We start from the raw sequence: 25,755 nt of genomic DNA on the forward strand, positions 1-25,755 counted from the left end.
ATTTTATATACAAAAGCTCTTTTATTCCCTTGCCAATGCTTCCTTGTGGGGGTGGACGTTTTTATTTGAAAATGGCACAATGGGATTTTCTGTATTCAAATTATTGTGGAGGTGGGATAATTAATACAATTGTTAGCTGCTTTATACTTTGTAACTAACATTTATTTTTATCTTCACTAGTGCTGTGCATAATACAGCCCCCCTCCCCAACACACACAGACTTGGCGTTTGCAGTGATATTTATCAGAGCTGAATTATGAACATGGCATTTAGATGGAGTTACAAATTTCAGTCTTTATTTGCTTTGCAAATGTGATACATTCTCAATAGTTTTGATGTTGATTGACGGGGTGGAAGTATGGAGGAAGCAGACCCTGTGGCTGCAAGCAGGCAGAGGAGATATATGTGTATATATATATATATATATATATATATATATATATATCTATATCTATATCTATATATCCACAAACATCAAAGAACCGGCACACCCTTGTAAAAATAATTCACTTGAAAAAGGTCCTAACGAGGACTGAAACGTTGGACTATGATCCAATAAAAAAGTGAATTATTTTTACATGGGTGTGCCAGTTCTTTGATGTTCGTGGATATATATTTATATATAGTATAGTCCAATAAGTATCCACACGCCAATGCTAATTTGATGTATAATTGGGGTGCACAGTTATATTTAATATATAGCCACAAAATTGAAAACAGGCACACCCATAAAAATCTAAACCTATTCACAACAATTTTTTACCTAAAATTTTTATGGGTATGCCGGTTTTCAATTGTGTGTGTGTGTATCTATCCTCCTTGCCTCCTTATTTTTGTTCTCATCGGGAAATGGTCAAGGCATAGGCATATAAGTCAAATTGGTGGGTGAGCTCACTGACCACTGGGCCCACGAGATGAGTTTTCCTGGTATACCAGTGGGCCAGTCCGGCACTGTGCACGCTATTAAACAAGGTTACATGTTTGTGTGCAGGAGTCTGTAGATTATAAAACATCGTATTACACCGCATGCACAGGTCTTTGGTGATAAACAAAAAGGAAGTTTATTTATCCGAAGTTTGGTCTCAACAGAAATTTGGTCTCTTGGTAAAATTATTATTGCTGGGGGGCTCAGTAAATTGATTCATATTATAATTTTAACTGCCTTTTCTTGGGATAAGGATATTATAAGTTACAAAGGAGTTCCATGACCATATAAAAGCACAAGGCCGAGTGTGGGCAACAATCTGCTTGTGAAGTTTGCCTCGGGTGCACGGTAAACAGTTTAAATGTTACTAAAAAAGACAAGCAAAATGGGGTTCTAGAAGTATTGAGGACCCTAAAATTATTGCTGGTGGGCTTAGTAAATCACTTTTAATTTATATTATTGTAACTGCTAAACCATAGACACAAGGTGTCCAGCCCCAAAGTATTTTCCTGTGATAAGTCTTGTGGAGTGCAGAGCATGCTCCGTTAAGACTAACAAAACAAATGATTTGTCTGTACACGCACTTATGGTGGTCTGTGAGTGCTTGGGGTGTTGGTTAGAATCCTTATATTTTAGTTTCTATTGTCAAGTTAAACAATAGAAAATGGGGGGGAGGATTTTATGATTAATGGATAGCTAATGATTGTACGTCTGTCATCTGTTTAGAATACAAACAGAAGAACAATAGGTCTGTATATGTACCTGTTTGGAGCATTGTTAAATGGCTGATTATTAATAGTCCCTGTGAGGCCAAAATCTTAAAATTATTAAATCATATCACTCTTAGTGATCAAATATTATGTTGTTCCAAAAGCTTGCTCATAGGTCAGGCATACCAACCTTATCTGATCAGGACTTGCAATTTTAGCTGACTAAGGGCAGTGGGGCTTGTAATTTGCTAAAACTGAAAGGCGGTGAGTTTGACATCCCTTCATAAAAGGAAGGCGATACCTTGGAACTTTGTGTGAGTTGGTCCTAAAAGGATTAACCCCCTTTAATGTGGCATGCGTTTGGCACTTTGTGTCTAGACCTGTTGCATAATTGTCCATATTTATAAATTATTTCCAGGGAATCTTTGAAGCTGGGTGGGTGTGGCGCCCTCAGACTTGCTCAAAGGACTGCAGTTTGGCACACCCACTGTGCATAATATGGCAAATAACCATTATTACTGATTTAAGGGACTCCTTTCAACTCCTTTCAACAGAGAGTTTTGATTTCTTGCCATATTATCATTGAATATTTATTTTCCTGGGACAAAAAGTTATTGGGAGAAGTATATCATTGCTACTAGTCCTTGGACATTGGTGCAAAATTATGCTTTAGTTACGCACATACTTGGACATTGGGGGCAACATTATGCTTTAGTTTGCGCACATACTAGTTCTGGGCAATTTTAGGGATACTAATTTTGTTGACGATATCAGTGGGGAACATAGTATGAACTGTATTGCACAACAAGGGAAATTAGTCACAACCCCTAAGAATTCAGCCTAAAGTTTTTGATGTGTGTAGGTTTTCTTCCTATTATATATTTCTCCAGTTCTAAGCCTGATTTGGCAAGTCTGTTCAAAGTTTAGTTTTCCTTTAATTGCATTCTGGAAGAAAATCAACATATCTTATGAACTACTTGGACAGGATTGGTTGTGGTGTTCTCCAAATATCTTCTGAAATGAAGATAAAGTTCAATGCCCAAGTACATTATTAAAATATGTTTACAGCATGCCAAATTAAATTGCTCTGATAAACTCTGAAAGTGGAAAAATTTTATGGTTTGTTGCTTTTACTGTAGGATAGATTTTATTTGTATTTAAACTGATGGAAAATAATTCTATCTTATCCAAAGATACCAGACATTAGAGAGAATTCCATACTGAATTATGTATTCTTCCTTTATCATTTACTAGACGCTTTATTTACCCTGGTGTGTCCAGTACTGTAAGAGTTTATTAGCATACTGGCAACAGTCTGAGCAGTGCTGTAGTATTATTTAAGCCTCTATATTTCAGTGGCCAAATAAGCATGAGACTTTGAGCTTGTATATTCCATATCTCTTCTTGTTAAAATGTAAAAAAAAAATTTCACAATGTTTGCAATAGTACTCTTCCAGCTCAGTAGTGTCCAAAATGCTCTGCATATTGGGCCATTAATTGATACATCACAGGTTTGTGGGCTGGGATATGTTGTGTCATACAGGGGTCTTTATAGAGCCTTTGGGCATGCTGGGGGGCAAAAGAATTCCTTGGAAAGCCTCAACCCTGTTCTGGCTGGTTGAAAGGGGTTCCATTTGTGGTAGATTCTTTGCTTGTAGTTATTTCATTATTTGCCTGTAGTTATTTCTCAGTGTCTTCATTTTTCTGCAGTACAAATCCGTGGAACTTTCTGCTGTATGCTGCCAATATGGTGCAAAAAGTGGTATCACATATTAATAATCTTTCCCCCCTGATATTCAGTAAATTTCAGCTGCAGTAATTTTTTGAACAAAACAACAGAGAGAACCCTGTAGTATATTAATTTGGAATAGTCAATACAACAGACAACTTAGTTTAACGTTAATTGTGAATGTCTGCTTTTTCTCTTTTAGCAAAGTCACAGTGTATAATTATATAGTGCTGTATAGCTAATAGAGGTTTCTTTAACTGGTTACAAATTAACCTAACATTTTTTTGTGTTGTTGATTTTACAGTGTCAGTTTACAGAGTTGCTTGCAATAAATTATACAGCTCTATTTTAGAATTTCACTGCACTGCTATTTAGCCCTGCACATAATCTTATTCTCTAATATCATGAATGAGATGAGAGGGTAAACCAGTGAAACAAGAGAAACTGCTGCATATATCACAAAGGCAGTTTACAGTTTCATTTGTTTGAATCATATGTAGAAATGAAGCAACAATGGGGCAAATTCACTAAGATGCGAAGTTGCGCCAGGCGCAACTTCGCCGCACTTCGCCAGGCGTAGTTTCGCCAGCGCTCCGCAAATTCACTAAAATCCGAAGTTGCGCTCAGGGGTAGCGTAAGGTTGCGAAGTTGAGCTAGCGTTGATTCGCTATGTAAAACGAAGTTACGCTAGCGAAGGCTAATTTGCATACGGCGCCAAATTCATATTTCAATGGAGGAATACGTATCAGCACTACAAATGCCAAGAAAACCTTCAAATCATCAAATAAAAATTTTATTTTGCCCTACACATGTGCCCACTGTCTAGGTAAGTTGCCATGAGTCAGGAAATGTAGGGGGGAAGGAGGGGAGCCCCACAAAAATTTTCGATCTTTTTCAGCCTATCACCCATAATGTAGAAAACACGCCAGCGTTTTTTGGGACTTAGAAAATTTTTTGACTTTTTTTGAAACAATCCCTATCTACTCTATTGCGCTTCGCCAGGTCTGAGGTGGCGAAGGAAGTCTAGCGTAAAAGGTAGCGTTCAGTACACTGCGCAAGTTAGTGAATTTGCGTAGTTACGTCGCTAGCGTAAATTCGCCTGGCGTAAGGGTGCGAAGTAACACTAGCGAAACTACGCCAGCGTTCGTTAGTGAATTTGCGCAGTTACGAAAATGCCGAACGCTAGCGAATTAACGCTAGCGTTCGGCGCTTAGTGAATTTGCCCCAATGTTTCTAAAGCCAAAGAAAAAAAATAATGGCAAAACTTACTAAAATGAATTGTGCCACTGTGACCAAAAAACGAAATATACCTTTTATGATATAAATTATATATAATTTTTTGTCCAGCCAGCCACATGCAGAGCCAATTGCATTTTTGGCTGGGTTTACAGACTAGCGGATTTTTTTGGAGGGCTACTAAAGGCAATGGTGTTTTGTTGCCCGCATTTTTCCTTGGCCAAAAACTTTTTTGGTGATAAAATACCATTGCATTAGAGATCACAGAATCATAGTGTCCAAAGCACTGAAATTTCATAACTGTGTATGATGTATTTATTCATGTACAAAGCAATTTGATCGACTTGAAATTGATTTGCATGGGCAGTATAACATCTTGTTTATTGTTCATAAGTGGAGCCACAAATAATAGATATTTTAGATTGTCCAAAGATTCCAAATAAAGTTGGCTATATACAGACCAATATAGACTGCTAACTTTGCCATTCTTGAACAAGTTGGCAGTATTTATACCTGAATGGGTGCTTTGCCAGCAATCAGTTGGACTTCATTGGAACTTTGATTCCATCTTGTCTTGATGGGACTGTCCAAATTTCTTACAATGTTCTGTGCTTCTATGTAAAATAAATATGATTAGCCCAATTTGGGTAGTAATATCAGTCAGAGATTACATCTAATGAACAAAGTGTCTATGATCTGACTGTACATGTAAATGCATTTATGGCATATTTGCTACCTGTGTTATTGGCTATTTAAGCTTTTCTATTATTGTGTTTGTCCCTTGCTGATGGATGACATCTTGTGTGGAAAATGATTGGCCAACATGTTTCAGGATTAACATGTTTTTTCTTTAGGAGCGGATTAGCCATGATACATTATTCTCTGCCCAAGAGATTCCATTTGCCAGCACACTCCATACGCCTACTGTGTAGCAAATAAACTTTAGAAGGAGGGTAGATATAGTAGCTATGCTACTGAGGTGTCCAGCAAGTGTAGGTGTTAAGTATTTTCCGGGTGGGGGGGTTTAGGATCCCCTTCTTATATACTGCTTAGTTGTTGAATTTTCAGGGCAAATAGTTTGACAGATGTGGGTTTTAATAAAATGTTTTGTTCCTTAGAGGCGATGGAAGCCTCATTTTAATGTGAGTACAACTTTAACTTCACAGCATTGCAAAGTGAAATGGTTACTCCAGCTTGTAGATGCAACACCAAGAAATATTAAAGCATTCTACATGGCTGAACTACACAGTCCGAGGTGGTATGCTGGGACTGATAATAGCCTGAACTGGTAATAGTCACATGCACAGTGGTTCATTATTAACTAACTGGAACTGTAAATGTACTTAAAGGGGTTGTTCACCTTATTTCAGTTCTGTTGTTTTTACTTTTTTCAATTTCTTTCCATTATTTATTCTTTACTTTCTTTACAAAATCTAAGTTTAAAATTGTATCTGGTGTTTCAGTCGGGCAGCTCAGTAATTCAGGTGCAGACTCTAAACTGCTACAATTTTGCAACATTTAGTTGATACATTTCTCAGTAGAATCTCTGGAGTATTGGCAACTTTTGTATCAATTCTAACAGCTGCCTGTAATGAAACCCAGAGATTCTGGTCAGCGCTGACAAAGATAAGAAATGTAGCAACTAAATGTATCCATTTAGAACATTTATAGGGTCGGTGACCCCCTCCCAGAAAAATGACACTTTACACTTCAATATTAGAAAAACGGTCACATAGAAAATAGAAAGTAATTGGAAAAAATCTTTATTTCTGGTGATCTATCTGAAGGTAAACAACGTCTTTAAGTTATTTTCTTATGTACTTAATGCATGTTGTATAGGAAGGAAACTCGTCTGTGTTAAAACTTGTTAGAGCTGGAATGTGTCACAGTACATGCATGTGTTAATTATGTATTAACTTTTAATCTTTGATGCTGTTCACCAGGCTGCCTTTGGTAAATGTAAAAAAATTCTATTTTCCACTGCTCTTGCTGACAGCACAAGGACATATTTGCTAGTTACTGCATGACCATCAGTATTGATGCACATTGCTTCTCTAGCTGCATCTAGAAGGGTCAACTTGGATTTTTAATTCAGTCTCCTAATTTAGCTTGCTCCTCTAAGCAATAAGCAAATATAGTAATTTAGTAAAATACCTTTTTAAAACATTTTATGAGAATCTGAAAACATAAGCAGAGTGTTGCAACGAACATGTGATTTTGTATTTGGCTGTAAGTATATCAGCGGTTTGGTGGGTATCTGCTTAATTACTGGACCATCATTGAAAGGATAGTTCCTTTGGAAAGCAGCTTTGAATAATCTTGAAGAATATCTGGTCTGCATATACCAGTCATTGGCTCACAGATGCAGATGCTTCTGTTCAAATTAAGTACTGATGGTCGTTGGTCATATAAGTACATTAGTGCTGCCTGGCCTTGTATGAATGACAAAATGATTCTGTATTAGCTGGGCCTATTTAACATGTCATTCTCAATTAAGGTTTTCTTTGCTTGTACATACTGATACGGAATATAAATCGCACATAATAATCGGGATATAAACAGCAGCTATGTGCACTGAAAAAAAAACGACGTGAACTACTGTTTATGGTATACTAGCAAATGTTTTTGAATGACACCTAACTACAGCAGAAATCAATTTTTTGCACAGATAGTTGCTTTGATCACGGCAGTTCTCCCTGAGGAAACATGGTAGTTAAAAACACTTGTAAATCCTCAGCAGTTCTTAAATAGTACAACAGCTTCTTCTGTCTACATCTCTGCGTTTTTATTATGCACCTTTTTCATCCCACAGCTCCCCTCAATCAATGGCAAGAGGAATTACTCCCTCTAATACCAGAATTTGCTGGTTCTTCAACACCCTGCAACATGATCCCTTTTCTATTCCCCTATTTACATCTTTCTTTAAGCACAATGACATGCAGAGCTTTTTGCTGCCTGTGTGTTTTCTAGTCAGCAGGTGGGCAGCAAATGCTCCATGTGCATTACCTGAAGTATACAGTAGGATTAAAGCTTTACTCATTTACCCTGCTATCTGATTCCTTGGTCTTAGGCCATCCACCCAAATCAAATGCAGTGTGAACAGAAAACTGGATGGCCAGATTGATTAGCATATGGTCCAATTCACATTTACCCAGAATGGTATGGTTGCACAGGCTTTGTTACTTTCATGTACCTCTGATAATCATCTACTAATACTTGGATAGTAACAATGTAAAAAAAGATGTATTTCTTTCAACACAAAAACATGTTTATACAGAGCACCAAAATATTTATAGCTGTTGGTCACATAGTTAAACAGAAGAAGGTAAAAGTAACATTGTATATAATTTTCTATTAGGTCCATTTATTATATATTGTACCCACAGAGCTCTTTTATCTCACGGCAGTGCTGTATTGATTATAGGAGGTAATCCAGACCAGGAAGGCTCATGTAGTGCTTCTTCGCTAGCTGAAACAATGGAATACTTCCTCTCTTGTGTTTTCAGACTGAAAAACACATTTAAAAAAAGTAATATAAGCAGTAGGTTATTCAAGACAAGTTCAGTGAATATGGCTTTTCCCAACATACTTTTTGCCTATCATTTTGATAAGAATCTGTTATTTCTTCAGCTACACAGGGGAAACAGAAAAACTGAAGCTACTCAGTGATTGGTTGAAGTCAATTGGATAATCCTCTTGAATAATGGACTGTATCTGTAAGGGAAAACATTCAAAACAAAGAGCTAAGAGAGTGGGCTATTCATACAGTATATCTTTTTAAACTATGTCATCTAATTAATGTTAAGATAAGAAGTGTAAAAGCAAAAATAATGGTCACTGCTTTCAAATAAAAACGCAAATTAATATGAACGTTTTTGCTAAAGGAGACACATATAGGTGTATACTACCCTTTTAAATGGTTTGTTTGCTTTGCTTCAGCTAAACATCTCATTTCACCTGCTTTTCTAGTGAAATCAGTTGTTGGCACCATTAGGCAGTATTCGATTTAATGTAAATGGACTGTTTAGCTAAAGGATAATTGACTCTACCATGCATCGTGTGAGACAGCCAAGCTCATTTACTGTTGCAGAACAAGGCCTGTTCTGCGGGGCGACAATCCCCCCGAACTGCCTTCTTCCTGCCTTCCGCCTGCTTGAATGAGAAAACGCCAGCTCAATGCACTCGCGGCGCTTCGATTTCCGAAATCACCCGAAGTTTCCTCACGGAGAAACTTCGAGCGACTTCAGAATACGAAGCGTCGCATGTGCCATGCTGCAGGCGACTTTAGATTATAGCTGGCGCAAGACAGAGGGAAGGCATTCTGGGAGATTGGTGCCGCAAAGATGAGGCGATTAGTCGCCAGGCGACGAAATCTCCCCGAATCGCCTAGTGTGCCCCTACCATAAAGGAACATTAATTTACAACAGTTTTGTTTTTCGTTGTTAAATTATAATAGTGTCTGTTATCTACTATGCAACATGATCCTTGAATGACTGCCCTCATGGCTACACAGCACCATGTTTATATAAATTATATACGGTAGAAAACATACCAGATGTACCAGTGCAAGGCAACAGTACATTATATTTTAATTACTTTAAAACACTTCCACTTTTTGGTGTTACTGTTCCTTTAAATGAACCCTTAGGCTACTGCCAGATGGGGATGATTCTTGGCCTGTGACTGATCCTCTGACCTCTGCTTTCTCCTGTGTGTGCAGTGAAAGGCTGGGTGCAGATATGTGGACAGGATTATGATGCAGAATTATCTGAGTTTTTTTTTTTAAACTGACATGTTTTATTGATTTTCATTACACATGAAATGGGCTGTCTGCTTGTTGCAGCATCCTGTCATCAATGGTAACACAGTAACGCAAGAATGATAATAAAAAAAGGGGGAAAAGGGGGGGGTAGGAGAAAAAATTAGAAGAAAGAAATAAAAAGGATATATAATCAACATACGTTTAAAACAACAACTGTATGGCGGCGGGGGGTTATTTTTCCTACTTCTGAGTATTATTTTTGAATCAAAATCCATCCATTCTGTCAGCAGCCTTACTGCTCTGATTGTACAAGAGCAGATTACTTTTTGTTTTGTTACCAAAAGGCTACCAGGAACTAAAGTCCTCTGTTCTGGCAAAAACAATTACTATCATTTTTTTTTTTTTTTTTTTCAAATGAAATTATTTTCAAAGCAACTACATAATATTAAACAGTGTTTTTAGCCGGAAGTAAACATTTCTTCTTTTTACCATAATATTTTTTATTTTGTAGGTATGTAATCAGCAGTGGCTTTTGTTTGTTTATCCAACTCTACAACTGACAGGCCTGGATTAAGGGGAAAAACAAATGCCTGGAACCAGACACCCTACATATTCTTGTACAAACATTTTATAAAGTAGACTGGGAGCACATTATATTTGAAAACATTTGCCACTTTTGCCTTTTAATGTTTTTAGAAGACAAAATCTCATGTGACTTTTGTTATAAAGTGTATTTACAAGTGATCCTGTATAGAATAGCCCAACTCTTAATGACTAAAACCTTTTTGTAGATATTTGGATAAGTTCTAGTCATGCAAAGTTAACTCCTGTCTATTGAACTTGTTTTCCCTGGATATTATTGACTTGTTGCTTGATTATTTAGCTAGATACTGTGTCGCCTCACGCTTGTTTGAGGTACCTGGGAAATTACCGGAATAAGGAAAATTCCATTCTGAAAATGTGTTTTGAGGTACTAGTTTCTTTAGAGTGTAACTCACTTTTGCACTTTAGCCAACATTTTAGTAGAATTTGTTTGAGGATGTTTTGAGCTTTGGCCAAAAAATTGCTTTCTTGGTGTCACCTGAGTGCAAAACCTTTTCACATGTTACAGCTGGGTCATTGTGCGTTCATGTAGTTCTTTTTGTATAATGGCTTCTTTTACGCCACCCTCCCTTACAGGTTTGTATAATGATAGCTCTTGATGTGGTTCCCTATGCCCACAATGAAGGATGCTGTAGCATCATGTTTTTGGGCAGCTTTTCATAAGCAGGGACATCTTATTAAAACAAAGAATACATGAATAGTACAAAACACAAATACTGCAATACAAGTGCTTTCGGTTTGCTAAGAAAGCAGAAGGCTGAGTAAAATGTTATCTTTCTGCAGCATGCTGATCCGAAACACAAGGCCAAAGCAGACCTTAAACTGTCCTAGATATTTCTGGTATATATACTGGTATTTATAAGCAGACGTTAAACTGTGCTAGATATTTCTACTATATATACTATATATATTCTATATATACTCGGCAGTAGGGGACCAAGGTGCATGGTCAGAGCATATTGAAGCTTTGTCTGGGCATAAAAGGACATGGCCAGGGTGTGCCTAAAGTTCACCTGGATGCACATCCCTAGAGATTGACATCATATAAGTGTGTGTGTGTGTGTGTGTGCGCGCGCGCATGCAAAACTGTTTACACCCTTGACTAATTCTGTCTTTTTGCTGAATAACAAGTTGTATGAAAATTAAGTTTTCTCATATTTAGGCTTGTATATGTGCTTCCTAAATAAGTCACATAGCTGGAAGGTTTTTAGAAGTAAATGTCAGTAGCGTGATACCCCAAGGGCTACCTGTTAAGTATTTGCTTTAGAACAGGATGATCATGTTATTGGCTTGGATCAAAGTGGCCACATTCAATATTTTAAATAAACGTCACACATGTATGGGATCTTTATCTGGAATGCTTGGGACCTGGGTTTTTCTTGTTAAAGGGGTTCAACACTTTCAGTTGGTTTTAGGCAGTTCACCAGAGATAAATACTTTTTACAAGTACTTCCTATTTTCTATTTGTGACTGTTTGTCTAAAATTGAAGTGTTAAAGGGATATTGTCATGGGAAAAGTTAATAGTGCTGCTCCAGCAGAATTCTGCACTGAAATCCATTTCTCAAAAGAGCAAACAAATTTTTTTATATTCAATTTTGAAATCTGACATGGGGCTAGACATATTGTCAATTTTCCAGCTGCCCCAAGTCATGTGACTTGTGCTCTGATAAACTTCAATCACTCATTACTGCTGTACTGCAAGTTGCAAGGAGTGATATCACCCCCTCCATTGTCCCCCCCAGCAGACAAACAAAAGAACAATGGGAAGGTAACCAGATAACAGCTCCCTAACACAACTGCCTGGTAGATCTGAGAACAGCACTCAATAGTAAAAACCCATGTCCCACTGAGGGGCCGATTCACTAAGGGTCGAATATCGAGGGTTAATTAACTCTCTATATTCGACTAGGAATTAAAATCCTTCGACTTCGAATATCGAAGTCGAAGGATTTAGCGCATTTAGTTCGATCAAATGATCGAAGGATAATTCCTTCGATCGAACGATAAAATCCTTAGATCAAAAAAAGTTAGCCAAGCCTATGGGGACCTTCCCCATAGGCTAACATTGACTTCGGTAGCTTTTAGATGGCGAACTAGGGGGTCGACGTTTTTTTTAAAGAGACAGTACTTCGACTATCGAATGGTCGAACGATTTTTACTTCGAATAGTTTGATTTCGAAGGTCGAAGTAGCCCATTCGATGGTCGAAGTAGCCCAAAAAAACTTCGAAATTCGAAGTTTTTTACCTTCAAATCCTTCACTCGAAGTTAGTGAATCGGCCCCAGAGACACATTCAGTTACATTGAGAAGGAAAAACAGCAGCCTGCCAGAAAGCATTTCTCTCCTAAAGTGCAGGCACAAGTCACATGACCAGGGGCAGCTGGGAAATTGACAAAATGTCTAGCCCCATGTCAGATTTCAAAATATAAAAAAAAATTGTTTGCTCTTTTGAGAAATGGATTTCAGTGCAGAATTCTGCTGGAGCAGCACTATTAACTGATTTCATTTTTTTCCCCATGACCGTATCCCTTTAAGTTTAATTTTTCTAAAGCAGCTCTGAGAGGAGGTCGACGACTCTAACTGTTGTAAATTGATACATTTCGAATGATACATTTCTTATCTTTGTCCCTTGTGAGCAGAATACCTGAGATTAAAAACTGTTATAATTTATACTATAGTTGCTAATATTCCACAGATGCTGCTGAAATGTATCAACTAATGTGAGCAAATTGTAACCGTTCAGAAACTGCACCTGGATTGCTGAAACACCAGAGACTGGAACATTAGACTTCTTAAATTTTGGAAAAAGCATAATAAATAAAAGATGGAAAGAAATTGAAAAGAAAGTTTATATTTCTGGTGAACAATCTGAAAACAACTGAAATAAGTGTTTGGAAGGTGTAAACCCCCTTTAATGGTGCCTTTTCATAATATGAAGTGCCATGTCTTGATGCTATTAAATATATTTAAATATTTAAAAACCTGTTTGTCATATGCACAGATTCATGTTTAGTTATAATTGCTTTATTTTGATAAAAGGTAATTGTTTTCCAAATAATAAATCCCATATCAGTACCAGCAAAAAGAATCTGTTTTTACCCAGAAGCTGCAGATATTGATTTTGATGTGAATTTAGCTAAATAACCTGACTGTCTGAGGCAATGCTTGATCTGCATCTTCAAACATGGGGAAGTGAAGGTCAAATGCACCCTGTGCTAAGACCTTGTTGTAGGTGCAGACCTCTTGGTATAGTTTAACTCCGAACATCCCCTCACACCAAGTGCCCAAAACGGTGCAGTATTTCAGCAGCTGATTGGTTAAAAACTGACTTCTAAGTCTGAAGTGCTCCTATACAGGGTCATAAGTGCCCTAAATAAGTGGTAAATTAATTTGCTATACACTAAGGGGCCTATATATCATGCTGTGTAAAAAGTGGAGTGAAGCGTTGCCAGGAGCAACCAAACAGCAATTACATTTCAACAGTTAGAAAGCAAAAGCAATGATCTGATTGGTTTCTTGAGCAACATCACCAGTAATGTTTCAATTCACTTTCTACAAAGAATTATTTTTATAATTTTATTATCATGTATTTTTAGAGCACCAACATATTGTGCAGCGCTGCCAACATATCCTACATATATTTCACACTGCAAATATAAAGCCCCTTGTGCTTCACAAGAGATTCTACCCCCTACTGTTCCTGTGGTGTGTTCCCTTATTGGTTAATTTAATATTATCCTCCGGATGGTGTTTGACCTTGACCACTGACCATATTTTTGAATCAGGGTCTCATTCAAGCTTATCTGCAATGTACTGGTTTCAAAGACCATAAAAACTGCAAGATTCTTGCAGATTTCAAAAAATATTTGTATGTAGTTACTGTTTGCTTTATTTTTGACAGTTTCATGAAAGGGGTTGTTCACCTATAATTTAACTTTTAGTGATATTCTGAGGCAATTTGCAATTGGTTTAATTTTTATTATTATTTTTTTTTAGTTATTTAGCTTTTTATTCAGCAGCTCTCCAGTTTGTAATTTCAGCAACTGGTTTGCTAGGGTCAAAATTACTCTAGCAACCATTTACTGATTGGAATAAGAGACTGGAATGTAAATAGGAGAGGGCTGAATAGAACGATTACAGGCAGCAATAAGAATACTGTACATTTGTAGCCTTACAGATCATTTGTTTTTAAGATGGGGTCAGTGACCCCCATTTGAAAGCTGGAAAGAGTCAGTAGAAAAAGGCAAATAATTCAAAAACTATAAAAAAGAAAAATTGAAGACTAATTGAAAAGTTGCTTAGAAATAACTATTCAATAACATACTGAAAGTTAACTTAAAAGTGAACCACCCCTTTAACTGCAACATAACCTTTTGATTCTGTATGTTCAACTGGTATTTATTTATTTAGATAAACTTTGCTATTACAAAGCTGCACTTTATAAAATATGTAAATCATGCAGGTTAAGTTTTACCATTATGTTTTATTACATTATCTCATGTTCTTCCCGCTTAATGCATTATCCTTTTGGTGTAAATATAATCCTTTATCAGTAGAAGCTATAAAACCCTTTTATTGCATTTTGCCACAGGAGATTGCCATAATGAGACATCTGTCTGCTGCTTCATGGCATGTTTATAATAAATACTGACTCTGCATCCCATAAATACAGAGATAGGGGTCAAAGGCAGACAGAATGTTCTGTTTGCAAGGATCTCTTTTGTTGAGGGATCTTTAACCTGTAGTTCTCTTCAACCTATAGCTCTCTGGCAGTTTTTATAATGCGACTTAATGTTTGCGCAGCGTTTAAAGGAGGCCATGCTGTAAAAGGACACAAAGACGGTGCACATAATTAGAGTGCTTCTTTGTGATGTTTAAATGAGCCCTGGTTTGATCATCAACTACATTAGGCAGCGATATTATATGAGGTACCATTAGATCAGATGTTCTTTCACTCATCTGGTCCTTTACATAGAAATGTGATGTATATGTCATTAACACAACAGAAGAAAAATATGCTCTGCATCTGCAGCAGGAAAAACATTCTCTAAGGGCAATGGCACACCAGGAGATTAATCACTGCTTCTCTGCTTTAAATCTCTGCTTCTGTGGGCGACTAGTGTCCAACTAATCTCCTATAAAAGCTTTCCCACCGGCCATAATGTGAATTGCTGGTGGTAAGACCATGTGTCTCTGCAGTCTCCCAAAATCAATTGAAGTTTGATTTTGAGGCGATTTCAAGCGATTTTGGGAGTCTGAAGCAACATATGGGTTTTACCACCAGCGATTCATATTATTGCCGGTGGGAAAGCTTTTATAGGAGATTACTCGCCCACAGAAGCAAAGATTTATTGCTGGCGATTAATTTCCTGGTGTGCCATTGCCCTAAATTGTATGGTTTGCTGCTGTTAGGTTTAATATGCAGTTTGCAAGTACAAGTATAATGCTATCATTTGTGCAGAGATTTCAAAATAGCAAGCAAAAAGCAAATTATCATCCCTGATCAATCTATGGTTTAAAGAGAAATTGTCCTTGTTCCCTCTAACTGCTAGTTAAGCCATGATAACCTTATGGTATCCATGGGAATTATCTGCTATTTTTCCTGCCAACCCAGTGCAGCAATTTGGCTTCGACCCACAAATCTGGTTCTACCCGAATATTCATTTGCATATACTACACATTTTTCTGGATATTCTATGGAAATTAGGTGTGTTCCAATAAACGTGATTAGATTCAATTAGTAGTGAAATGGAGCAGGATTTTTAAGATTAGATCTGTGTATCTATAGAGCAGGAGGCATATTTATTATCAAAGGTGGAATATCGAGTTTTTAAAAATTCTCCTAAACTCCCATAAATTTGAAATTTGACCAATCGAAATTTATTTAAGAAATCACATTTTTACAAATGGACAGAAAACCAAATCAAATTCGATTTAAATTTAAAAAAACTCTATTCACGTTTGTTCTCTGAAATTAATTTCCTGGACCTCTCCCATTAACTTAGACAGCAATTTGGCAGGTTTAAGGTGGTGAATAGTCTTAATAGTATGATAAATCTCGAAAATCGAATTCAAATTTTTCTAAAAACTTGAATCGAATTTGAATAACTCAGTAGTCGAATTTGACAGTTTTGACCATAAAAAAAAAATTTGAAAATTCGAATTTTCAATTCGACCCTTGTTAAGTCTGCCCCTAAGTCTGTGTTTCTGCTATAACATTTAGTCACTTTTAGATCTGGTTTTTCAGTTTGGAGATCTGAATCACACAGAACTAGTGGTTTAGTCGTATTGAAAGATCACACTGATATATTGGAGGGGTATATGTCCATGACAAACAAAACTGATTTTTCATGGTGTAACTAATGTTTATATCATTGTGGCAGGGATGTGAGTGTCTTGGCGGCATGTTACCAGAGTATTATAATCAGGGTGTAACAATGCTTTTGGGCATATGGAAATTGCAATAGCTGCCCTGACATGTATCTTTAAAAAATGTGTTTAAATTTATAGGTATGAATGTCAAGTAGAAAGGAGAAATGGTAATTTATTTTGGGCTCTGCTGCATCTGTGGGAGAGAGAATGCCTTTTACCTGCCTGTACAAATCGTGGCATGCCTGTCATTGGGGTGTAGGAATATTTCATATGTTTATGAGAGCAGATTAGGCAGCTGTTGTTCTGAGGGTTGAATGAAGTAGTGCAGAAAGAAAGTGTAATCTAGAAAGCACAAAATACAAATTTTAGACTGTATTTTGTTGTCAGCGCCCACCATAGCTGTCTATTTAATGCTAGATACGTCACAGGGTACAGCAAAAAGGAGGAATCAGAATCAGATATCGTAATGTTATATATCTTTTCTAAGCAGGTTCTGTTTTTTAATTTGAGTTCATTTTAAACTGAAATCTTCATCCAGATAAGTTAGGCTTTTTAGTTTTGTAGCTGCAAGTAGTTGCTGTGAGCTTGAGGCTGTTTAGGACTACAGGGGGCTTTTAGGGTTGCAGATTAATGTCATAATAGCTAAAATTCCCCCCAAAATATGACCAATATTACTCCAGAGGGGCTAGGCAGAGACAATTGATTCACGACAACACAAGTAGGTCTCAGTAAGTGTTTTATAAAAGCAAACATTTCTACTGTGTTTACCAGCTTCTGTTTTTAAACAAGATTTTACTTATTACACTAAGTCCTCTATGATACACTGTAGAGTCACCATGAGAAGAGTGTGGGGATGAATTAGCATCACTCTTGTTTCTCTATTCCTACGCTTGACAGACATAGCCACCCAAGCTGTTTTGACAATTAGTCCATGGGTGGTGTTCGTGACAATGCATTTTGAACTATCACACACTGGTACAATTGTATTTGAGTTTATTACCCGTATTGTAAATTAGTTGCCATGATCAGAACAAGTACAGTCATCTATCATCAAGGAATAAGACTGGAAAGTGTAACAGGCAGTTGGACCAGTGCATCCATATTTTACAATATGGCGAAAAAAAAAATATTTTTACATCTTGCTTAGAGAAATAAGTGATCAGCACTGTATAAACTAGAGGTCTACAATCCGAGCCAGATGTGACATTTAGTTCTGTACTTGCTACTATGAGTAAGAAAGCTTTGTAACAATTGGTACCCCCTTTCCAATCCAACCAATGATCTGAAGATCAGGGATGATGTGCGGAAAGAAATTAAGAAACTGGAGAAACAAGTCAATCATTTTCCTGAAAGGGTTCCAATTCCTTCCATTACTTGCATTCAATTTGTTTGGAATGTGCCTGCCATGAGAATGCATTTGCATGTCATGATGCAACTAATCTCGCTACATTGCAGAGAAAGCTACATTGCAGAGAAATCCACGTGTCCGAGTCAAAGGGGGAATTGCAGTTTAGATACTCAGCCAGTTATTTCTGTCCAAACTACTGTTCTTGGTGCCTGTGTGAACTCAGTTTACCTAGTCACAATCTGTGTAATTAGTAGGGATTTCCAGAATTCTTTAGATTTAGCTGAATACTCCACAAACTATTTATCCAAATACAGAACTGAATTTGAATCCTATTTTGCAATATAAATGTAAGCAAAAATAACTCTTGATCTGTCTGCATAAATTGTATATCTGTTTATGCATAATTGCTTGGATACAGCAAAACGCTACATTTAGGTGAATGACAATTTTCTAAAAAACAAAAATCTGAGGTTCAGCAGAATCTGGAACCAAATTCTTATTTATCTGCCTCCCTAAGAATCTATTCATCTACATGTACTGCACATTTTACAAATGTGGATTATCCACAGGGTCATTTTTTCCATGAGGCAAAAGGTAAGACGTTCGTTAGGTAAGTTAGGCAAAAGGTAAAACGTTAGTGCAATTAGTATAATTGAGATATGGCCCCCTCCTGCTTGATGGCAAGAGAGATAAGCATCTGCTTGAGCGGTAGTGGCATCACCAGAATTCTGCCATGAATATCCAGAAATGGTGTACTATTTGCATGTAACATATGTCTGTTAAAAATTGACAAAATGAAAATGTCAAGTATTGGTGTTCATACACACTAATTTTTTTGGAATTGTTTTTGTTTTCACACTTCTCTTCAGAGATTCATATGCCTTTGTCTGTCTATAATTTGTATTCTGATAGGTATACCTGTCTACACTTGTATCCACCCTTATGTATATTTACATGCATATTTAGATTTTCTCATTATTTATGTGCACAAGCTTTATTTATAAAGGGTGTAACCGCAGGTTTTGCAGTAACGACCGAGCGTGTTAATGACCTCATTTTTAATTTAATACCGCCCAGCCTGACACTAACTCTGTCTCTCCAAAAACAATCTGTAACCAGGCAAGTTTCAGGATGCGAAATCTTTCTGTCCCCTTGTGCCACTCCCTATGTTTAGCGAGATGTATGAATTCTCAAAACTTGTTTTTCCGGTTTTTAGAGTGGCTGATGCAATGTTATCTTGGCCGCAGGCATAGAGTGAAGGGTCAGTCTCAACTGGAAACCATTTTTAAAAATTATTGCTATGCTTTTTTTATACTAAACCTGAGACATTAAACATTGCATTAATGTTATTTCTTTATTTTTTTATTTATTTTTTTGAAGGTATACTATCATCATAGAATTATGCTCGCTAATATAACTAAGATTTGCTGTGCAGCAGTGCAGGCCCTCTTATAAGGCTAGTTTCACACGAGACTGGAATCGGCCTGCATATTTCAGTTTGGCCTGCTCACAGCCAGACCTGAGCAGCAATGTAGTAATAGAGCTAAAACGCAACACTCCCTCTGGCACTATATAGATAAATGACGATTAATCATGATACCATAGATTTTTACAGATCTTTAGGGGACATTATCACATGCAATCAATATCTTTCTTATTACCAGATTTTCTTTTAGAATAGAATCCAGATTGGTGAGTGTTTGTGCTGTGCTTTATTTTCAAATGTTGCAGGCTGTGAAATGGAGCCAAACTGAGACTTCAGTAATGAAATCACAGGGTGACTGCCAATATGCTCCCTAAACCTTCAGCTGCCTGATTGTTGCAGTAAAATATGGTCTGATTATCTGTTACTTTGGCTTCATGTACAGGAGTAAAGTATTCTGCTTTTCTTGTTATGCTGCATTTTTCTTTGCCAGGATATTTCCATTGATGTAGGCCCCTTTCTATTATACTAACTGCAGCGATCTCTGCTAACCCCCATGTCATAGTAGGGTGATAATGATGCATTCCTGGGTTGTTCAGTCTAAAGGGCCCAATACAAGGGCAGATATAAACTGTCAATAGATTGATATTGGGCAGTGTATGGGGCTTCCATGTGTATCCCTGATCGAAATCTGGTTGAAAGTTGGGCAGATGTCAATTGAGCAGGCACCTTTGGGCACAAACGAAGCAATCCGAGTGCCATCTCGCTGGCGATTTATATTCTAGCCAGCGGGAAGGCAGTTCGGGGAGATTAGTCGCCTCGAAGAAGAGGAGATTTGTCGCCGGGCGACTAATCTTCCCTAATCTGACAGTGTGTCTCTGCCCTAAATGGTAACATAAAATAAGATCTTAAAATAAGATCTTAAATACCTGAAGTAGATCATTATCACTGTAATGATATGGGGTTTGTTAACTTCTCTGGCTAAGTTACTACTGCCCCTCCTATAACCTATCATGTAGGTTGCGTTCTTTCTACGTTCCCAGCTCAGTGGGATCGAACGTTAAAAGGATCAGATATATACAACTGAAGCGTTGCTGCAGCTGTTGATTTACAACTTGCAACAGCCAGTGATTGTAATTTCCTATCTTTACTTTATTATGCCCTTTACAGGACATTGCATATGCTTGGCATAGTTTTGTGGTAAGTTTTTGTGCATGTTAAACTCCCTATGTGCAGTGTTGCAGATTTGTTGGACTTCTGCTGCATACATGTATGTTCTAATTAAGTCCAACAACATAGATTTGCTTTCAGCAGAGACTAATGAAGGGATGTGTGCATTGTCAGGGACCTTAAATTTGCCTCCCAGTCAGGCAAATGAGTGATGATATGAACTGTTTTTGTTCTATATAATAAGTTTTAAATGCAAGTTGGGAATTTCATGGCCCACAATGTCTCACCTTAAGCACCTCATAAGCATCATTGATGTTTTCTTGGATTTAAGAAATCTCCAGAATTTGCCAGTGGAAATCTGCATGCCCATAATCTACATAAAACCACAACCCCTCATTTAACCACAAAAAAATGACTGGCCCACCGGGATACCAGAAAAACTCTGGGTGGGCCAAAGTGTCAGTGGGCCCTCATGCTGCTAAACTTTTGCCCTATTTCATGGCCATTCCCTATTATACGAGAACAAAGAGGCTAAATAGATGGAATAATAGATTATAGTATGTAAAAAAAAAAACTAGGCGAATAGAGTTTGATTGAGGAGAGGAAGAATATCAGTACTGAGAGTGGGCCCCTGGTCTAAGGTTTTTGGGTGGGCCCCTGGTATCCCAGTCAGACACTGTATGTGGGAGGGGGTTGATGGATGTATCCCAATTTCAGCTTCCAAGGGAATCTTGATAAAATGAGAGAAAATCGCAGTCCTTAAAGTCAGTGTAAGGAGATGCATTCATTGAATTAATTCAGTGAATTCATTGACGAAATTCTTTCTTGTAATTTCACAGGTATACGTGACTTTGTGAACGTTGTACTATATATATATATATATATATATATATATATATATATATATATATATATATATATATATATTAATAAATCGACCAAACTGGCATCTGCCCAAAACCATTAGTGTGGGGGCGTACGTTGCAAGAGTTTGTTTGCACTCATTAATTAGCACAACATTACAGTTCATGCCTCCCTTATTTCGTTGTTAGGGCAACAGAATAATACCGATGTAGTCCTTTTACTGTTTTTGTCATCTGTTTATATAGCAATGACATATAAATTAATACCCTAAAGAGAATGTTTACTCATTAACTTCAGAGCCGGTCCCAGTGGACCTTGCCATTTAATTTCCTTATAGCTGACACACCTATACCTGCCTTCGGTAGAACTGATTATATTAAATTGCATTTTGAAAACTCTGCTGTGCTGCCATGCAACATATACTAGCAGATGTGCCCAGTATAAACAACCCTCCCCTGTTTTAGCCTTTTTTGATGACTATTTATTAACTAGTGTGGGGCCAGCATTGTCATTAATTTAATTGCCATTTTCCACTGATGTCATTAATTGACCCTGTGTATACAATGATAATTGCTTGTATAGAAACCAGTTGTTATGATGTGGTAAGACAGAGATTACAGGAGTTGGTACATCCTTTCAGCAACTTGCACAATATGACTCTATCTGATTCAACTTGCCCTAATGTACAGCAACTGCATTCTGTATAATTCTTAGGAGGGTGAGTGGGCATGTGCAAGTAAACAAGTTCTTATTCTGACAGACTGCAAAAAAGCAGCCTCACTCTCTACTTAATGTCCTTTAACTAGTGTTAAGCTATGCAGATATTAATTAATAAGATATAGAGTATAGAGACGCTTTGCAATTGGTGTTATTTTTTTATTGTTTGTGGAATTTGATTTAATTGGATTTTTATTTAGCAGTTCTCCAGTTTGCAATTTCAGCAGCCTGGTTGCTAGGGTCCAAATTACCCTAGCAACCATGTATTGCTTTGAATAAGTATAGATGAGCAATCTAAAAGTAGCAATAACAATACATTTGTAGCTTTACAGAGCATATGTTCTTTAGATGGGGTTCAGTGACGCCTATTTGAAAGTTGGAAAGAGTTGGCAGAAGGCAAAAAGTAAATATATAAAAAAAGACCAGTTGAAAAGTTGCTTAGAATTGACCATTCTGTAAGACATTGAAAGTTAACTGAAAGATGAACCACCCCTTTAACTATTCAAGGTACAACATTAAAACTCAGTAAATTCAGTAAATACCGATGGACCATACACTAGCTGATATGGTATGCTGATAAAAATGTAATACCTGTCCAATCAATAAAGCAACCACTTAACATGTTACATTGTTACAGCCTGATCAGCAGCCTACATGTACAAAAAAAACACCTTGCCTGTTATCTGCTGTTCAGAAATGTGCCCTATAACCAATATCGGTTTGAATGGCTTTGTCACAGCAGCTTATTTATATAAACTGTAATTTCTCTCTGCGTCAGACCAAGATCTGACTTGCCACTATTATCATTAGTTTATAACCATTATTTCCCCTTGTTCCTATCAATATATCTACTTTTATTTGATTAATTGATTACTCAACTCCTAGGTAAATGCAAGGAGCAATTTACGTGCCAGTTCATGTTTGTGAAGTCATGCAATACCCTCATACCTACTACAATACATTATGCTTCTGGTGCATGTAGCGTTTTGTTTTGTTTAGACCATCACTTTTTTTGTTGTTGTTTAAAGTATGGCTGCAGAAAGCTACAAATCAAGGTTAATAGAAAGCAAATGCTTATATGTGTGATTTTTTTACACACGAGCATTGACCCTTTTAGGTGGCAATCATAAAAACTGCTCATATCAGCAGTTTGATATGATTGCCATTGACACTATTAACATTGTATTTTGAGACTGCATTTTGAAAATGGAAACTATGCTGTAGCAAAACCATGCAAACTGATGTGTATGCCTTTATACTTAAAACAAGTAAAGGGCAAATGATCTGAGCTGTACATTAACAAAATACTTTCTGCTTAATTACTAGCATGCAGTCTGGAAGAATTGTCTTAAAATCGCATGTTTGCATTCCTTCACGTCAACAGAGATATTGTTTGGCAAAGATATGGAATTGTTCTAGAAAGGAATCAGCACTATGTAGTTAACTTTTTTTTTTTTTAAACATTGAAACCCTAAAAGAATGAATAACTCTTAGCTCTGTTTTCCTTTTATTTTCGCTCCCATTTTATTCTCCAACCAATGATAGAGATACTGATGTTTGGCTGCTTATTTACAAACATTTTAAAAGTGCCAGTCACTTGTCCTTTTATGTAGAGAATAGCAGCAGACACAGTGTGGCACCTGTATCATGTGTGGTTGTATATGCAGATTTCAGTGATCATGAGCCCTAAAAAATGTTTTTCAGAGCTGCTTGTTACATTTAGCAAAGCATTCATAGAATATCTGAATTAAACGGAACCGTGTTTCTGTTTAAGATATTCAGTTGCATATTGTTTTTATCATAGTAATTATTTTTCCATTGCAATATGATTGCAGTGGTATTCCTCAGAAGGTTGTCATCTACTTTCTGTATAGTAGTAAATGACATCCCACAGCATGATGATATGCAGTATCATTCTTACAAATTGCATTGGGCTGCTGGGTGGAAACCAAACAATTGTCTGTAATGTGTGGATCTTTTTCTGTAGTGTTGTGTACTTATTCAGTTTACATATGTTGGTATAATTTATTTCAGGTGGCTTTATAATAAAGTCAAATTGTGGCTGTTTCATGCCCTGGATATTTAGTATCTATGTGCTTTACTTTCTTCAGATGAACGAGAAGCTGTGCAGAAGAAGACATTTACCAAATGGGTCAACTCTCACCTGGCCAGGGTCACCTGTAGAATTTCCGATCTCTACAATGACTTAAGAGATGGACGGATGTTAATTCGATTGTTAGAAGTGCTATCGGGAGAGCAGCTGGTGAGTGATGCAAAAATAACTAGCTGTCCTGGTACCATGTCATATGGTTGGTAATCACATGATGCTGAACGTCTAATTAGTGCTTGCTTTTTGATTCTGTACTAAATACACTTCAATTTAACTTGCAGCCAAAACCCACAAAAGGTCGCATGAGAATCCACTGCTTGGAAAATGTAGACAAAGCCCTGCAATTTTTAAAAGAACAGAAGGTACATTTGGAGAATATGGGATCACATGACATTGTGGATGGAAATCATCGGTTAACCCTAGGATTAATCTGGACTATTATTTTAAGGTTTCAGGTAAATAACCATACTTCAGACATTCCTGTCTTTAGAAACTATGCTACAAAAGAGTTATTGTTTTTCACAAAAGTTTTCTAGACTTCAGTGGAACATGGAGATGATAATGATGTTCCTAGCCTAAGAAAAATCAGCTCTAGCTTCTTTTAGCTTTTAAGCCAATATTTTTCAGCAGTTTTCAGCTGATAACAGCCGAAAGAAGCTATGAAACAAGATTCAACAGATCTACTCCATTAAACAAGACGCAACTCTAAAATTAGTTTAATGATGGCTTTCTACTTACAAATATGCAGGAATCCTGTAACATATAAAGAAAGCTAAGTTATGTGTACAGAAGTATGTAAGGGACATTTTGTTGGCCACAAGCAAAGCTGCTTATTGCTCAGGTGACAATATAACGAAATTACTGCATGTGCTATTGAGTTAATAAATGAATCACTATGAAGCCATGAAGAAGTGCTGAATTGCAGATATCAGAAACGGGTTAAAAGTAGGGATGGGCGAATTTTTTCGCCTTGTTTCGTCTCAAAAATGCCCCCCATAGACTTGTATGGCGTTGCACGTCAAAACAATTTCGCCACTTGACAATTTTTTGGACGCCCATAAACTTTAATGGGCGTCGGCGACAATTCGCCGGCTGCGAATTTTCGGCGAAATGAAACAGGTCAAATTCGCCCATCCCTAGTTAAAAGACAATGTTATTCAGTGGAGATAAATACAGATCAAATATAAGTCTTTACGCTCTACACAGATATAGGATATAAACCTTTCTATAAACTCTGCCCAGATTAAAAGCATCTTATTTGCAAGTTCTGTACAAACTGATATTTTCAGCTTATGATGTTACTGACCTTTTCAGACTTTAATTTATATTTATGTCTTGAACTTTCATTTTCTGGAAAGTTCTGGTATTGTGAAAAGAGGAAACTCTTTGCAGACATTTGGCCTCATATGCCCATTGATACTTCAAAACTAAATAGCACAAGGGATCTCTTTCTAAAAACCCTCTTTGGGGAGAACCAGCCATCCTGCTTTGTCTGCTCCATAGATGTATGTCAGTGATGTTTGGTTGGGAAAGGTCTTTTTATCCTATTGATTATGGAAGTTGCATTTCTGTTAGAGACAGAACTTATTTTCCACTGTGGCAATTTTCCCAGATCCAAGATATAAGTGTAGAGACAGAAGATAATAAAGAAAAGAAGTCTGCTAAAGATGCCTTACTGCTTTGGTGCCAGATGAAGACTGCTGGGTGAGATTTGGAAACATTACATTTATTGCATCTTATAAAGAGATTAGCATGAATATGTGTGTTTCTATATGTATTTAAAAAA

The 25,755-nt window shown here is 37.0% G+C and overlaps 1 protein-coding gene across 3 annotated transcripts in view; it reads left to right on the forward strand.

The window, feature by feature from the left end:
* sptbn2.L (spectrin, beta, non-erythrocytic 2 L homeolog) overlaps positions 1–25,755 on the forward strand; it is a 115,667-nt gene that overhangs the window by 55,815 nt on the left and 34,097 nt on the right. For all 3 annotated transcript variants that reach the window (XM_018257715.1, XM_018257716.2, XM_018257714.2), the window contains 3 exons: positions 23,971–24,122; positions 24,251–24,424; positions 25,582–25,673. In XM_018257715.1, coding sequence (XP_018113204.1) covers positions 23,971–24,122; positions 24,251–24,424; positions 25,582–25,673 — 418 coding nt within the window. The remainder of the gene's footprint in view (positions 1–23,970; positions 24,123–24,250; positions 24,425–25,581; positions 25,674–25,755) is intronic.

Source organism: Xenopus laevis, chromosome 4L (genome assembly GCF_017654675.1).
Source record: "Xenopus laevis strain J_2021 chromosome 4L, Xenopus_laevis_v10.1, whole genome shotgun sequence".
Taxonomy (NCBI): domain Eukaryota; kingdom Metazoa; phylum Chordata; class Amphibia; order Anura; family Pipidae; genus Xenopus; species Xenopus laevis.